The sequence below is a fragment of the Mytilus trossulus genome, chromosome 9 (genome assembly GCF_036588685.1).
Source record: "Mytilus trossulus isolate FHL-02 chromosome 9, PNRI_Mtr1.1.1.hap1, whole genome shotgun sequence".
In the NCBI taxonomy this organism is placed as follows: domain Eukaryota; kingdom Metazoa; phylum Mollusca; class Bivalvia; order Mytilida; family Mytilidae; genus Mytilus; species Mytilus trossulus.
Window position 1 is genome coordinate 48,325,171 of NC_086381.1, and position 14,362 is coordinate 48,339,532.

The 14,362-nt window shown below is 30.8% G+C and overlaps 1 protein-coding gene across 1 annotated transcript in view; it reads right to left on the reverse strand.

Annotated features, from left to right (window-relative positions):
- Positions 1-8,317: 8,317 nt before the first annotated feature.
- The window catches only part of LOC134684702 (uncharacterized), a 32,809-nt gene continuing 26,764 nt past the window's right edge, over positions 8,318-14,362 (reverse strand). The window contains exons 7-9 of the mRNA XM_063544007.1: positions 14,200-14,280; positions 11,730-11,800; positions 8,318-9,045 (exon numbers count right to left, since the gene is read on the reverse strand). Of these exons, the coding sequence (XP_063400077.1) occupies positions 8,318-9,045; positions 11,730-11,800; positions 14,200-14,280 (880 nt within the window). The remainder of the gene's footprint in view (positions 9,046-11,729; positions 11,801-14,199; positions 14,281-14,362) is intronic.

Sequence of the window (14,362 nt, forward strand, 5' to 3'; positions counted from 1 at the left end):
TGGATATTCATTTCCTTAATCAGCTTGTGTGTCAGTTTTTAAAGAGGTTCGTTTTTGCACAAATTTAACAGTCGAGAACATACTGTTCATTGTTCATGGTCACCTTGATTTAATGGTTCATGTTAATTATATATATTATTTGTGTATAAGTTCTGGTATGAAAAGATAAATATTTGAATACGAAGTTGATATTGGATGTATTAATTATGCCTTAATTTGTGGATGGATGATCGAAGGTTATTTGAGACACATCAAATAATATCAAACCTTTTCTACGATAATCAAGATTTAACCAAATGTTCATCTCCATTACAACAAGACCGTTAATTTTGCTTTGTATCATTTTATCCTTTTCGAGGAGAAACAACATTTCTTGCACTTTTTTCGCTGCAATATATCTGACTTCCTGCCTTTGATAGTTTAAAGTTCATTGATGTCTACCCCACACATCATACTACTGCTACTGATTAAACTAAATATAAATAATTTCTAAATTCGTTATAATCTAATTTTGGTATTAGCAGTATAAGATTTATTTTGAGGCATTTTCAGGATAAAGTCATCGTGTTTTTAAAAAGAATCTACAGAAGTCAGGAAATTTACATGTATATACATTCAGGACAGCTAGAGACAATGATAATGTGGGATGGATAAGAAACAGTGTGTATACTAGATGATACGATGAATCACATTTTTATCATGCTAGTTCATAGGGTAAAAGTAAAAAAAGGTAAAACAGGCTGACATTAATGTTTACCCTAACTCACAACTTATTTCAATTCAGAGCTGAACGGTGTGTTCAATTACTCAAAAAAGGTACATCATTCGCAATGTATAGCTGTAAATACCAATTCATTATACTTAAATTTTAACCTAACCGGGAATAAACACAGAACCTTCCCATCTTGAGAACCTACTCACAAGGAAGCTATTAAACCAAGAGTTCCAAATGGTGAAGTTGAAGTCATCCCTTCGGAAATTTTACGGACGCCATCACGAGTTGGTTGATCATTGTGGAATAACCGTTTTACAGATGATATCAGAAATGTTCATTATGTCGTAACTACAATACTCTTCCCTTTTCACCAAAATGACCTACTGAATTAGACTATTAACCGGATTTGTAATAATGCTAGAACCACGACAGGTGCCTAAAGCGGAGCAGGATCTGCTTATCCTTCCAGAGCACCTGATATCACCCCAAGTTTGTGGTGGGGTAAGTGTTACTTAGTCTTTAGTTTTCTATGATGTGTCATCTGTACTTTTATTTGTCTGTTTGTCTTTTTATTTTTAGCCATGGCGTTGTCAGTTTATTTTCTATCTAAGAGTTTGACTCTCCCTCTGGTTTCTTTTGTCACTCTTCGAGAAATGAATGCCAACAAAAGATAACTGATTTTATTGATGTGCTGCTAAAACATTATTTTCCCACCAGTAAAAATGTTGGCCTTATTTTTATAACTAAGGAATGACTGTAATATTTTTTCTGTCTATGAAGAAATAACATAAAAAAATTGGTGCACACTGAAAAACGAACGTAGCGGGTTATTTAAGGTAGATTGATGGTATACCGCCATCTTGGATTGTACAATCACAGTACAAAATCGGTCTAGTTATTTGCCCAAATCAGCAAATTTGGAAACAGATTGGCAATTTTATGGTTAACAAATATCAAACTCTTTGGTATTAAAAATCATTTTTTGCAAATGAGACATTAAAGGGGAGATAACTCTTTTAGTACAAAATTTATTCTAGGCTAATAGGGAAATTTTTTATTTTTACTTGTGGAAAGAAAACAAATTTGGTGACACCCTGTTTTCTTTTTATTTTCTTAAAGTATATTATGACACCTATCTTCTCACAATTTATTTCAAAATTTTATTTCATAGAACTTTTTTTTTGCACTCTTATGTGTTTTTCCATGAACAAACTAACCAAATTTAGGCAATTTTCAACGACTCATAGCTTGAAAAATAGCACGGTGACCCGTACTTTTTATTATATTTTTGAAAACAGCATAGTAAAATCTTCATTTTGGCAAATTATAAGAAAATTCTGTCTCAAAAAACATTTACTTATGATCTACCTTAACAGTGTGCACCACATTTTGTGTGTTATTTCGAATAGACAGAAAAATGATTACAGTCATTTCTTATAATTTAATTCTAAATTCCATTTTAAACTGTAGAAAACCATGAAAAAACATTGATGATGTCACGGTCACATGACTTAATTATGTCTATGGGCTCATAACAAAAAAACTTCAGCCAATCAGAAGACATGTTACATCCAAAATTAAATTATTAAATATTGACACAAGCAGATCTATTTTTATTCAGACATAAATAATCTAAAATTTAGACATCGAATGTATAAAAGCTGCAAATGAATATAGTATGATTTAATAAGCTGTTTAAGAAGAATATACATTTCATAAAGCTGCATAAGAATGTTGTAAAAAATATAAAAGCTGCATAAGAATGTTATAAAAATATAAAACTGCATAGAAATATAATATAATGTATGAAGCTGCATAAGAATGTAATAAAAAATATAAAACTGCATAGGAATGTTCTACAAATATGAAGCTGCATAAGAATGTAATAAAAAATGTAAAGCTGCATAGGAATGTTATACAAATATAAAGCTGCATAGAAATATAAAATAATTTATGAAGCTGCATAAGAGTATTTTTCAAGTATTAAAAGCTGAAAAGGAGTTTTGCACAACAGTCTTTCTAAAATTATAACTTATTAGAAATACAGGGCGTTTCATTTCATAGATTTACATTTAAGTTTATAAAAGTCTCAACCATACAACAACCAACATATACAAATCAAAACAAATATAATCTATAAACATATAACATGTGATAGAGATCAATTAATGAAAAAAAATAATGATTCACTCTGTTAAAATGTTATTGCACATTTTGACAACATATCATAATATATTACTACTGATTGTTACTTTGTGTAATAAGAATAATAGAAGAAAACAAGAAATGGTTATAAAGAAATGTTTCTGTTTTGATCCCAAGAACAAGACTAGAAATGGACAATATAATAAATTTCAAAATATTTTAACAAAAAAAAAACACAAATAAACTTTTAAAAGAAATAAAAATTAACTAGGATTGCACATAAGAAAAATTAACAAAATCAAAATAAAATTCAACTAAACAGCAAATGATGATAACAAACTTTTATGTATTACTTCAACACAATAATGTTATGGTCAATTGTGTTGGCAACATGGTCTATAACAAACACTTTTGGTCTACCATTGTGAAAAAGCTTTGTTGGTCCCATGTGTATTTCTCCTGAATCCATTGTTATAAAATAAACAGCTATTTTATTGATAAGAAAAAGATATATTTCTATAAGTTTGCATATAAATATATCTTGTACTTGTGTTTTAAGTAAGAGCTTACCATCTAGACACATTTTGGAAGCTGGTATGTTTATGAGCTTTAAAATTCTACTCATTATAAAGAATCTCCCTTTGTGTTGACAGACCTTAATATCCATATTTCAAGACATAAGAAATGTCTGGGCCTATAATTAAATACATTAAAGCATTTTAAATTAAGTGTAAGCAAGACACATGTTGTAAATCTGGCATAAACACAATGCCTGGAGTGTAAAGTATTTCATGTATTATAACATAGAAATTGTGACCTCACACTTGTATACTTGTGCATAAAATATTTAACAAGTACAATGTTTTCTTCATTTTTTTCGCCTGTTCTTGGCAAAACAAACAGAAAAAGTTTGACAAAGTTAGAAAATACTCTTCACAACAAGCATACAAATAGAATGACCTACAATTAGTGCACAATTCCAGGGTAAATTTAGGATTACTTTGGAAGAAACCTTTCAAAAAAAAGAAATTTTAGAAGTTGTGAGTTTATAATAAATATTTCAAAATTTCAGCAAAAAACTTTTTCCAGCTAATGACAGATTTTCTATAATACATGTTATATGTACCTTCCTGCTTTCAGATTTAAAATATGTAAAGTTGTACTGCACTGGTAAAATTTTCATTACATGTTATAATCTTCCACATGGCAAAACAGTGAAACAAGGTTTATATATAAGGGAATATCCTGATGTAACAATATGTGTATATTCTTTCCCCTAAAATCTTAGAAGCATAATAGATATGACAAAAACAAGGCTAAGGTATTAAAGTCTTAACTATAAGTGAAGCAAATGTTTAAAAACGATTTATATGTTCTGCCTAAGTGAAATGTAACCTTCTCAGACCTAAAACAGTAAATGTAAATGTGATTTACTGAGCAGTTAAACTTAGAAGGATTTTTCTCATCAAAATAAAAGCTGGAAATGTATGAACTGGAAGCCAATGACTATAATATGAATAAAAAAAATGATATATATAACAGACAAAAACAAAACAGTATCAATTTATGGAATATGCTAAATCAATAATGAATAATATATTTAAAAAAATGAGTACATGCAAAGATAATAATTGTCCTAAAACTGTTTCAAAATTAAAATAAATACACTTTAAAAAGCTATCAACTATCTAGTGGCTCTAAAGATCCTGTGTCGCTCACCTTCATGTCCAACACTAGCTATGTTTTGGTAATTCATCAAGAAATGATAATAACTCTTAAAGAAATAATTGACAATTTCAGTCATGTTGAAATAACTGTAGAACTTGTCCTGCTATCAGTTTTCCTTTTTAACATTTTTATCTACATCTTTATTTATTAAACAGAACAATATAGTATGTGTTCTGGCTAAGGGTAATTAAAAAAGAAATTGTCAACAGAAGATATGTTAATCAATAAATTAGTTATTTATCAAGTTGAATACATGTCAAAGTAAAAAAAAGTAGAATTCACATGTGAATTGTCACATTATTGGTCGAACAGTTCTGTGTTTTTCCTGAATTTTTAAGTTTTTGTCTTATCATGCTTACAAGATTAGACTTTAATAATTTGACAAAAAAGCGATGGCCAAGATTATGAAGTACAATGTAACTTAGTGGGCAATTTGCTTTCAATGAAAACACTATGAACAAATATATGTAAATGGCAATGCACATAATATTAATTTTAGCAAATTTTGTTTGATTAAAAGAAAATATGCTAAAAATGCAAAACAAAAATGGACCAAATATATTTTTTTACAATCTACCAGATACTTTCCCTTAAACACCAAGGTAACCAAATTGTACCCATTCTACAAAAAAGTGAAGGACATCTGAAGTTTTTCGTGACACCTAAACAATTCATAAATTAGGTATGTGTCATTATCTTTTTAAACTAGAGTCTCTAAAGAGCCTGTGTCTTTCACCTTGGTATATTTAAATTAAACAAAGGAAGCAGACAGTTCATGAGAAAATTGTGTTTAGGTGATTGTGATGTGTTTGAACATCTTACTTTACTGAACATTCTTGCTGCTTACAAATATCTTTTTCTATAATGAACTTGTCCGTGTAGTTTCAGTGGAAAATGTTAGTAAAAATTTACAAATTTTATGAAAATTGTTAAAAATTGATTATACAGGACAATAACTTCTTAGGGGGTCAATTGACCATTTTGGTCATTTTGACTTATTTTTTAGTCTTAAATTGCTGTACATTATTGCTGTTTACAGTAATATCTCTATCTATAATAATATTCAAGATAATAACACAAAACAGCAAAATTTCCTTAAAATTACCAATTTAGGGGCAGCAACCTAATAACGAGTTGTCCGATTCATCTCAAAATTTCAGGGCAGATAGATCTTGACCAGATAAACAATTTGACTCTGTCAGATTTGCTCTAAATGCTTTGGATTTTGAGTTATAAGCCAAAAACTGCATTTAACTCCTATTTTCTATTTTTAGCGGTAGCAGCCATCTTGGTTGGTTTGCCCGGTCACAAAACACAATTATTAAACTAGATAGCCTAATAATGATTCTGGCTATGTTTGGTAAAATTTGGCTCTATGGTTTCATGGGAGAAGATTTTTGTAAAAGTTAACTAAGATTTACGAAAAAAAGGTTAAAAATTGACTATAAAGGGCAATAACTCCTAAAGGGGTCAACTGACCATTTTGGTCCTGTTGACTTATTTGAAAATCTTACTTTGCTGTTCACAGTTTATCTCTATCCATAATAATATTCAACATAATATCCCAAAACAGCAAAATTTCCTTAAAATTACCAATTCAGGGGTAGCAACCCAACAACAGGTTGTCCAATTCATCTTAAAATTTCAGGGCAGATAGATCTTGACCAGATAAACAATTTTATCCCTTCTCAGATTTGCTCTAAATGCTTTGGTTATTGAATAATAACCAAAAACTGCATTTAACCTCCATGTTCTATTTTTAGACGTGGCAGCCATCTTTGTTGGTTGGCCTGGTCAAAAAACACAATTTTTAAACTAGATACATCAATGATGATTGTGGCCAAGATTGGAATAATTTGGCCCTATGGTTTCAGAGAAGATTTTTGTAAAAGATCATGGAGATTTACGAAAAATGGTTAAAAATTGACTATAAAGGGCAATAACTCCTAAAGTGGTCAACTGACAATTTTGGTCCTGTTGACTTATTTGTAAATCTTACTTTGCTGAACATTATTGCTCTTTACAGTTTATCTCCATCTATAATAATATTCAAGTTAACCAAAAACAGTAAAATTTCCTTATAATTACCAATATAGGGGCTGCAACCCAACAATGGGTTGTCTGATTCATCTGCCAATTTCAGGGCAGGTAGATCTTGACCTGATAAACAATTATAGCCCATGTAATATTTGCTCTAAATGCTTTGGTTTTTGAGTTATAAGCCAAAAACTGCATTTTACCCCTATGTTCTATTTTTAGCCATGGGGGCCATCTTGGTTGGTTGGCTGGGTAAAAAAACACAAATTGTAAACTAGATACATCAATGATGATTGTGGCCAAGTTTGGTTTAATTTGGCCTAGTAGTTTCAGAGGAGAAGATTTTTGTAAAAGTTAACAAAGACAGACGACGGATGACGAAGGACGACGGACGCCAAGTGATGAGGAAAGCTCACTTGGCCTTTTGGGCCAGGTGAGCTAAAAAGCTCTATATATTTAATAATATACAAAACAATCACATTTTATATCAACAGATGATGCCTGCAGTGAAAAAAAGTAATATTTACTTAAACGTTGTATTAAAAGGTCTTCTTTTAAAATTTGGATTAAAATATTTCAGACACCTATCTTTTTCAAATACATAATAAGCATAGACTTTTATCAAATTATTCTATAAATGGAGAAAAAATAAACAATCAATCAGATATTTTATTTTAACAGTTGTGAATTTAGAAATTGTGCAATTTAGGAACTCCTTATAACCATGATTTCAGAATCTTTGATTGTTTGCAGTTTGATTCAAACACATCTGTCTATATTTAGCATGATTAGGTATGGATTCAAAATTAAATTTGTGGATTGTAAAGTAAATAAGGATACATTTTAAAAAAAGAACAGAATGGACTCTTGTCTTCTGAAAAAAAGTCAAAAAAAATTATTATTTTGATAGTTCCTAGTTCTCAGCAAAAATGCATGTATACTATACTATTATCCAAAAAACTGACCACTTGCTAAAATATCAATAATAAATAAATAATTATATATCTAACAAATTAGTTTTAACAATAAAGCTACTAAAAATCTAACATCAATTTTGGTCAACAGGACACTCTAGCACTATCCCATTAACAAATTAAAGTACAAAGCTGTTTTCACACACGAGTTTAACTTGAATTCGATGGCAGGATGGATATAATCTATAAAATCTAACTGATGTATTACTAAAAACATAACCTTATATAAAGTCATTTACACCAAACAGTTTCTACTTTCCCTGTGCCAGTTGAGAAAACAGTGGATGAAAATTAAATCTCCAAATACTCTTATAATGCTATTTTTATAACTATAATGTGATGGTTTCAGGGAAGTTTGTTCTATCCCTGTGTGCTCACTCAAATAGGATCAAATAGGATAAAAGATAAAAAAAATACTACCAGTTTTTTTTATGGATATATAATACCTTTCAAAAAATAAAGCTAAATTAAAGAAAAATATATTAAGTATCTTTTAACGGTTAAAATGACTTTAAAATATTCTATCTAATACACATACAAAAATAATAGGCAATCAAAAATATATCCATAGAAATTTGATTAACTCATTTCATTCTTAGCAAAAGTTCATTTGATTCCTAAATTTAGCATTATTTTTTTGCAAACTTTCATTCTGAGTCCTTCTTTTTCTCTCCAAAGAATTCTAATCAAATGAAAAGTACTGAACATTGCAATGATTTCAAGACCTTTTATACCAGTCTATGAAATCTGCAATATTAGCTAAAGGGAACTGTTTGATTGCAATGAATGATTTTGGAACTTCTGCATGATTATCCACCACTGACACAAAATAATCCTGTGGCAAAAGATTTTCATTTGCCGTCCCAACAATGAAATTTTCAATTTCATGAATCAAACTCTTATCCTCAATCATACCCTTTGTTATAAGTATCAGGAATTTTCTGGATTTTGGTGGAAGCTCAAATTTAAAACCACCAGGGGTGGCAACTTCTTCATATAATTTTACGCTAACATCATTAATAGCAACCTTGATCAAGCTCTTAATTCTAATAGCTTTTTCTCTGTCATCTAGAAAATAACATATAAGTAGGTCATACTTATAATTTTTACAACTCTCAGATTTGTTTATATGAAATGAAGGCTGTTTGGCTTTTTCAAGTTGTGATAATAATAAAAATGTTATTTTATTATGATACATTAATCCAACTTGAAGCTGATATGCTAGACGACATGAAATATCTTCATTTCCCAACAAAAACAATAATGGGTCAGTCTGGGTTAAAATAGGTAGAACTGGTCTTCCTGGGCGACTGACTTCCCTTGATGAAATCATGCTCAATCCACAAACTCTTTGTTGAAGCTTCTTTTCTAGTTGAATCATCTTTTGCATTTCACCCTGAGGAGGATCCTCTTCCATGTAGCAAATGTCAGGTTTAACTACAGGATCTACAAAGATAAATAAATGTAAAAGGCGTACATATATTTTGAAAAACAATACTTCTCATTTTGAAGCATTGATATTATATATAGCCTCTTGGTTTTATTTTAACCTTAGTACTGCAGGACATCAATATAGTGATAGCCTTATAACTTTACTCTACCACAAGTCATCTACATATTGAAATCTTCTGGTGTTTCATTCAATTCCTGTTGTATATAAAATTAAGAATGGAAACGGAAAATATGCCAAAGAAACAACAATCCAACCAAAGAGTAGACAACAACAGAACACCACCAATGGGTCGTCAACACAGCGATAAAATCCTGCACCCGAAAAATGGTCCTCAGCTGACCCCTTAATAAAAATGTGTACTAGTTCAGTGAAAATAGATGTCACACTAAACTCAAAAACATATAAATGACCTAAAATTAAATGCTTAGATGAATTAAAATCTGTCACAATATTGACTTTTTATATAATGTAGAGGTTTTGATTTCTAGTAAATCAAATCATGCATATATTTTCATATTTTGTGGATATTACTTCACAGGAAGGAATTCAGGGTACAGGGGTTGACACTATCTTTTGTAGGCACTAGCCCGCAGGGCTAGTAAAAATTATATTCAACTAGCCCTGTTCTGTGTCAGGTACCCCGGTAGGCCTGCGAACAAGCTAGGGGGGTATGGGGGCATGTCCCCCCAAATTTTTTTTGAAATTTAGATGCAAAATCCTGCATTCTGAGGCCTTTTAAGAAGATGTTTTCAGTCTGAAAAATACCTATTTCATACTACAATCTACATTTACATCAAAACAAATATGTGTGTTAACTCATCAACTAAAATAATCAAATTCAAAAAAAACAAACAATGTTTTTGTTTATTTTATTTACATAAATAAGTTGACTTGTTCCCTTGCCCTATTTTACTTTTGGTTTCTGAAGCCGAGTTTTCATGTTCTAACTGATTTGGGTCATCCTGTTCTCGTTAATGCATTAAGACATGCATACATTTCAGTACGTGTGAAGAACGCTTTCTGATACCAATGGCTTAGTCTTGCTATTATCATCGCCCCCCAGTTCTCAAAAAGAAGCTACATGTAATCACATGCACATTTAATATTACCGGAAATTTACTTTCGCTTCAGTCCATTGCAATTGTAATGATAAGTTCCGAGCAATACGAAAGAATTATGACGACATGACAAACGCTAATTCGATAAAGACAGAGAAGATCGAAAAGTTTTCATCACCACGTGTACCTTTGGAGTAAAGGAAAATTTCAACAGGGAACCTTTTAACCCTCTATTTTAAGAACGAAAGGACATTTCCAATTTTAACTATTTTCAATACGCGACGACTGTCACAGTGTGTAATAGATAAGGGTAAAAATACGCACGCGATTTAACAGGATCTATGATATATCAAGGTGATTAATAATAAAATACAATGAAACCAAAATGTATATGCAGTCTAATATTAATATTTATTTCAAAATCTTGAAACGTGGTGCATTCTTACTTTATCGGACGAGTAATCTTAATAGGCCGAGTTGACAGTATAAAGCGACTGGTTTACGGTAGAATTTTTACCCTCCAGTACCTGTATCTGTATGTAAATAAAGAGGTAGCGGAACCAGTGTAGACAATATTCGACGAAGTTGTCAGATATGACCGGCGTTTGGACTCTACTTTGCCGAAAGTACAACAGTTTGATGTTCAATGACATATAAATTTACTAGCCCCTCGGGCTACCGCACTACGGACATTTACTAGCCCGACACAAAAGTTACTAGTCTCGGGCTAGCGGGCTAGCGTTAGTGTCGAACCCTGGGGTAGAAAGATATTTTCATTGGTTGCTTCTTGCATTCTATTCTTCTTTAAACTATTTTGATGACAAAATTGACCTTATAGTTTGTTTACATCTAAATTTGAATCCATGGAAGTCATCTGAGAAGTAGCAGATGGGAATGCCTTTCTAGAGCAAGTAGATATGGGAATCACTTTTCAGTCACAGAAATACTTCACATCAATGATTCAGATGAAGAATCTTTAGGCTTTGATGATGATAAAGAAAATAAGGAAGAAATGGGGCTGTTTAGGGATACTTTGATATGTGGAAACCAAGATACAAGCACTCTTGCTTTCAATGCTGAGAGGAAATTGAATTTTGATGTTGGGGAGAATCCAGAATTGACAGATTTCTTTTGTCTAACTATGAATAATGATTTTTTTAATAAATTAGCTGAAGAAACTAACAAATACACTCAAGATTTCTTTGACTCAGAGCAAGGACAATAATTGAGGCCATATTCACAGTTCAAATTATGAGAAGATGTCAACCAGGGAGACATGATATTTAGTTTAAACATATTTATTTATAGTGGATTGGCAAACAAGTTTTGCAACTTATATTAATCCCTTTCCACTCAGACATGATGTGGTTTGTTGGGATGATTATTGCTATGTCTGTTTAGTCCAGCAACAAGATCTGCAGGACTACTGGACCAAAGATGAAGACTGATTTTTTTCCGATAGAAATGTCATATAATTCTGTTTGCATAAAACATTCCTTCCTCCATCTCAATAATGATCACAATATAAACCAAACACAGCTTGATACAGTTTAGCAGAAGCTTATATATACAGTTTAACAGTAGTTTCTGAGCTATCTAGAATATATATTAGTATTTACCTTCCATCAAGTACTTGACATTTTCACTTTTTCTTGTTATATGCCATACTGTATTTGACCTTGTCATCTTTCTGAAACCAAAGTATGACTAAAATCAATTTGTTAAATATACTCATTTATCTTTTAGCAAATTAAAATGTTGAGGTTCTTGTTCTTGTTCTGAATGAATACATATATGACTGTGTACACAATCTGTAAGTTCATGCAAAATGATTAAAACAAAAATGAGGAACACAAAATTATAAGAGGCTTGCCAAACCTTTCTTATTGGAGCAAACAATTGCAGTTTATACACAACATCTTTACTTATCATAAATCAAGACAACTTAAACATTTTCACTGCAAGATACTTTTGAAAGAAATAAACATTACTAGTACATGGACAAAAACAGGTACTTTATGTTGAATTTTGGATGTCATTTGGGTTTTATTGGTCAGTATTTAAATTTGGTGTCTTGAAATTTACTCCAAATACCCTATATCATAACAAAATTTATGATTTGCCAAATGAAGCCTATTTATAACATTAACTTGGTTTATTGCCAGAGTGTTAACAGCATTGCTGTACTCTATTTGTACAGGTTACACGTAGTACATCCTTGTGAATTGTTATCAATATCATAAATAAGGCAGAAAATCAAATTTTCACATAACAATTTTTAAATTCCTTTATAAAATTCAACAAGATATGGCAAGATTTTAAACAACCTAATATGTACAAATTTCCCATTTTGTTTTGTGAGATAATTCAGACTTTCTTGTATTAATTGTCTAAGATAATTCCTGGCTTGGTATATATTTTATCTGTGACTAAGTCATGTGTCAGAACTATAATGAATGTAAGTGAAAGTAACCTGGAACAGAAAGTGACAACTTGGCAGACCTGAAAATCATTTACATAGTAAAACTATACTTCTTATTATAATATTTACTCATTATTATGACCAGAAACTGAATAAAAACGTACCAAACTAAATTGAAGTATACCATTCACAAAACGAATATAATGTTTCACAGAGTGCAGCCTGATATGACCACAGAGGTCAAACCCTAAACAATTAGTGCTAATTTGGACACAATATTCAAGTTTGATACAGTCTGAATTTAGATTGTGATAAAATTCTTGACATAATATAGGTTTCTGACACAAAATAAATGTGGTGAAAGATTTGGATATTTTTTGCTATTGTGCAATATTAAGAGATTCAAGATTTCAGGCTATTGTGCACTATTGTGATTTTGCACAATACTGTGCAATTGAATATTTCTTTGTACTGCACAATACTGTGCAATTGAATATTTCTTTGTATTGCACAATACTATGCAATTGAAGATTTCTTGCTATTGCATAATACTGTGCACTTGAAGATTTCCTGCTAAATTGTGTAATACTACACAATTGATGATTTCCTGCTATTGTGCAATAAAGTGTAATTGAAGATTTCTTGCTATTATGCAATACTGTGTCATTGACGATTTCTTGCTATTATGGAATACTTCATATAATTTATATGTCATGTTTGTTGTCTATCTCCTGCCATGTCAGTATTTTGGGCTTTTATATATAAATCAGAAATAATCAATGCAAAAATATAAAATTTTAAAGTAAAAAAAATTATGAAAAAAATAATCCCCCTAAATCCCCATTTAGTAATTACCCCAAAATCAATCCTATTTTTCCATTTGTGGTATGGTACCTTGCTGTACAATTTCAGAGAGATACATATACTTAAAAGCAAGTTATTGTCTGAAAACTAGAAAAATGCTTGTTTTTCACCCTTTTTGGTCCCTAATTGCTGAACATTAAGAGCAATTACCCTAAAACTCAATTCCATCTTTCTAATTGTGGTATGATACTTTGCAATATAATTTCAGAGAGATCCATACACTTAAACACAAGTTATTGTCTGGAAACTATAAAATGGCACCTTATTGAGCAATTACCCAAAAACGCAATCCCAGCCTTCCTTTTGGCACTGTGTAGTACAATTTTGGTAAGATTAATTCCCTCATACACAAGTTAGTGTCTGTAAACAACAATAATGCTTGTATTTTGCCCCTTAATTTGCAAAATGTTGGTACCATAACCCCAAAATCAATCCCAGACCATCCTTTTGTAAAATTGAACCATCCAGTAAAATTTCATAGAGATCCGTTCACCTATTGAAACTTTAGTTATTGTCTGGTAACCCAACGAGTCTTTGAAAGACACCAACTACAACACATATATACCAATATATGATACAAAAAAAAATTCTGGCCATATCTAAAAATTTCTTACTGCATGAACATGATTTAGTATATCTGCTCTTTTGTCAGGTTGTTGTCTCTTGACATATATTCCCCATTCCCATTCTTAATTTTATTAAATATTTGTTTTTTGGCATTTTCAAAAGTTTATACTAAGTCTATTTTCTAAGGTATCAAAATATTCAAAAAACATCACTAAGACAAATATATATATACTCACTTATCATTAGTCCTTGGTTTGCTCTTATTATCTATTGGAGACAAAGCATACAGCTCACAGTCATTACTATATCTTTCATACCTACAATAAATTCAATAAACTATTATCCGTATCCTTGGTCTTAGTGAGGTAGGGTGTGTAATAACCATTTGACCCATAAGCT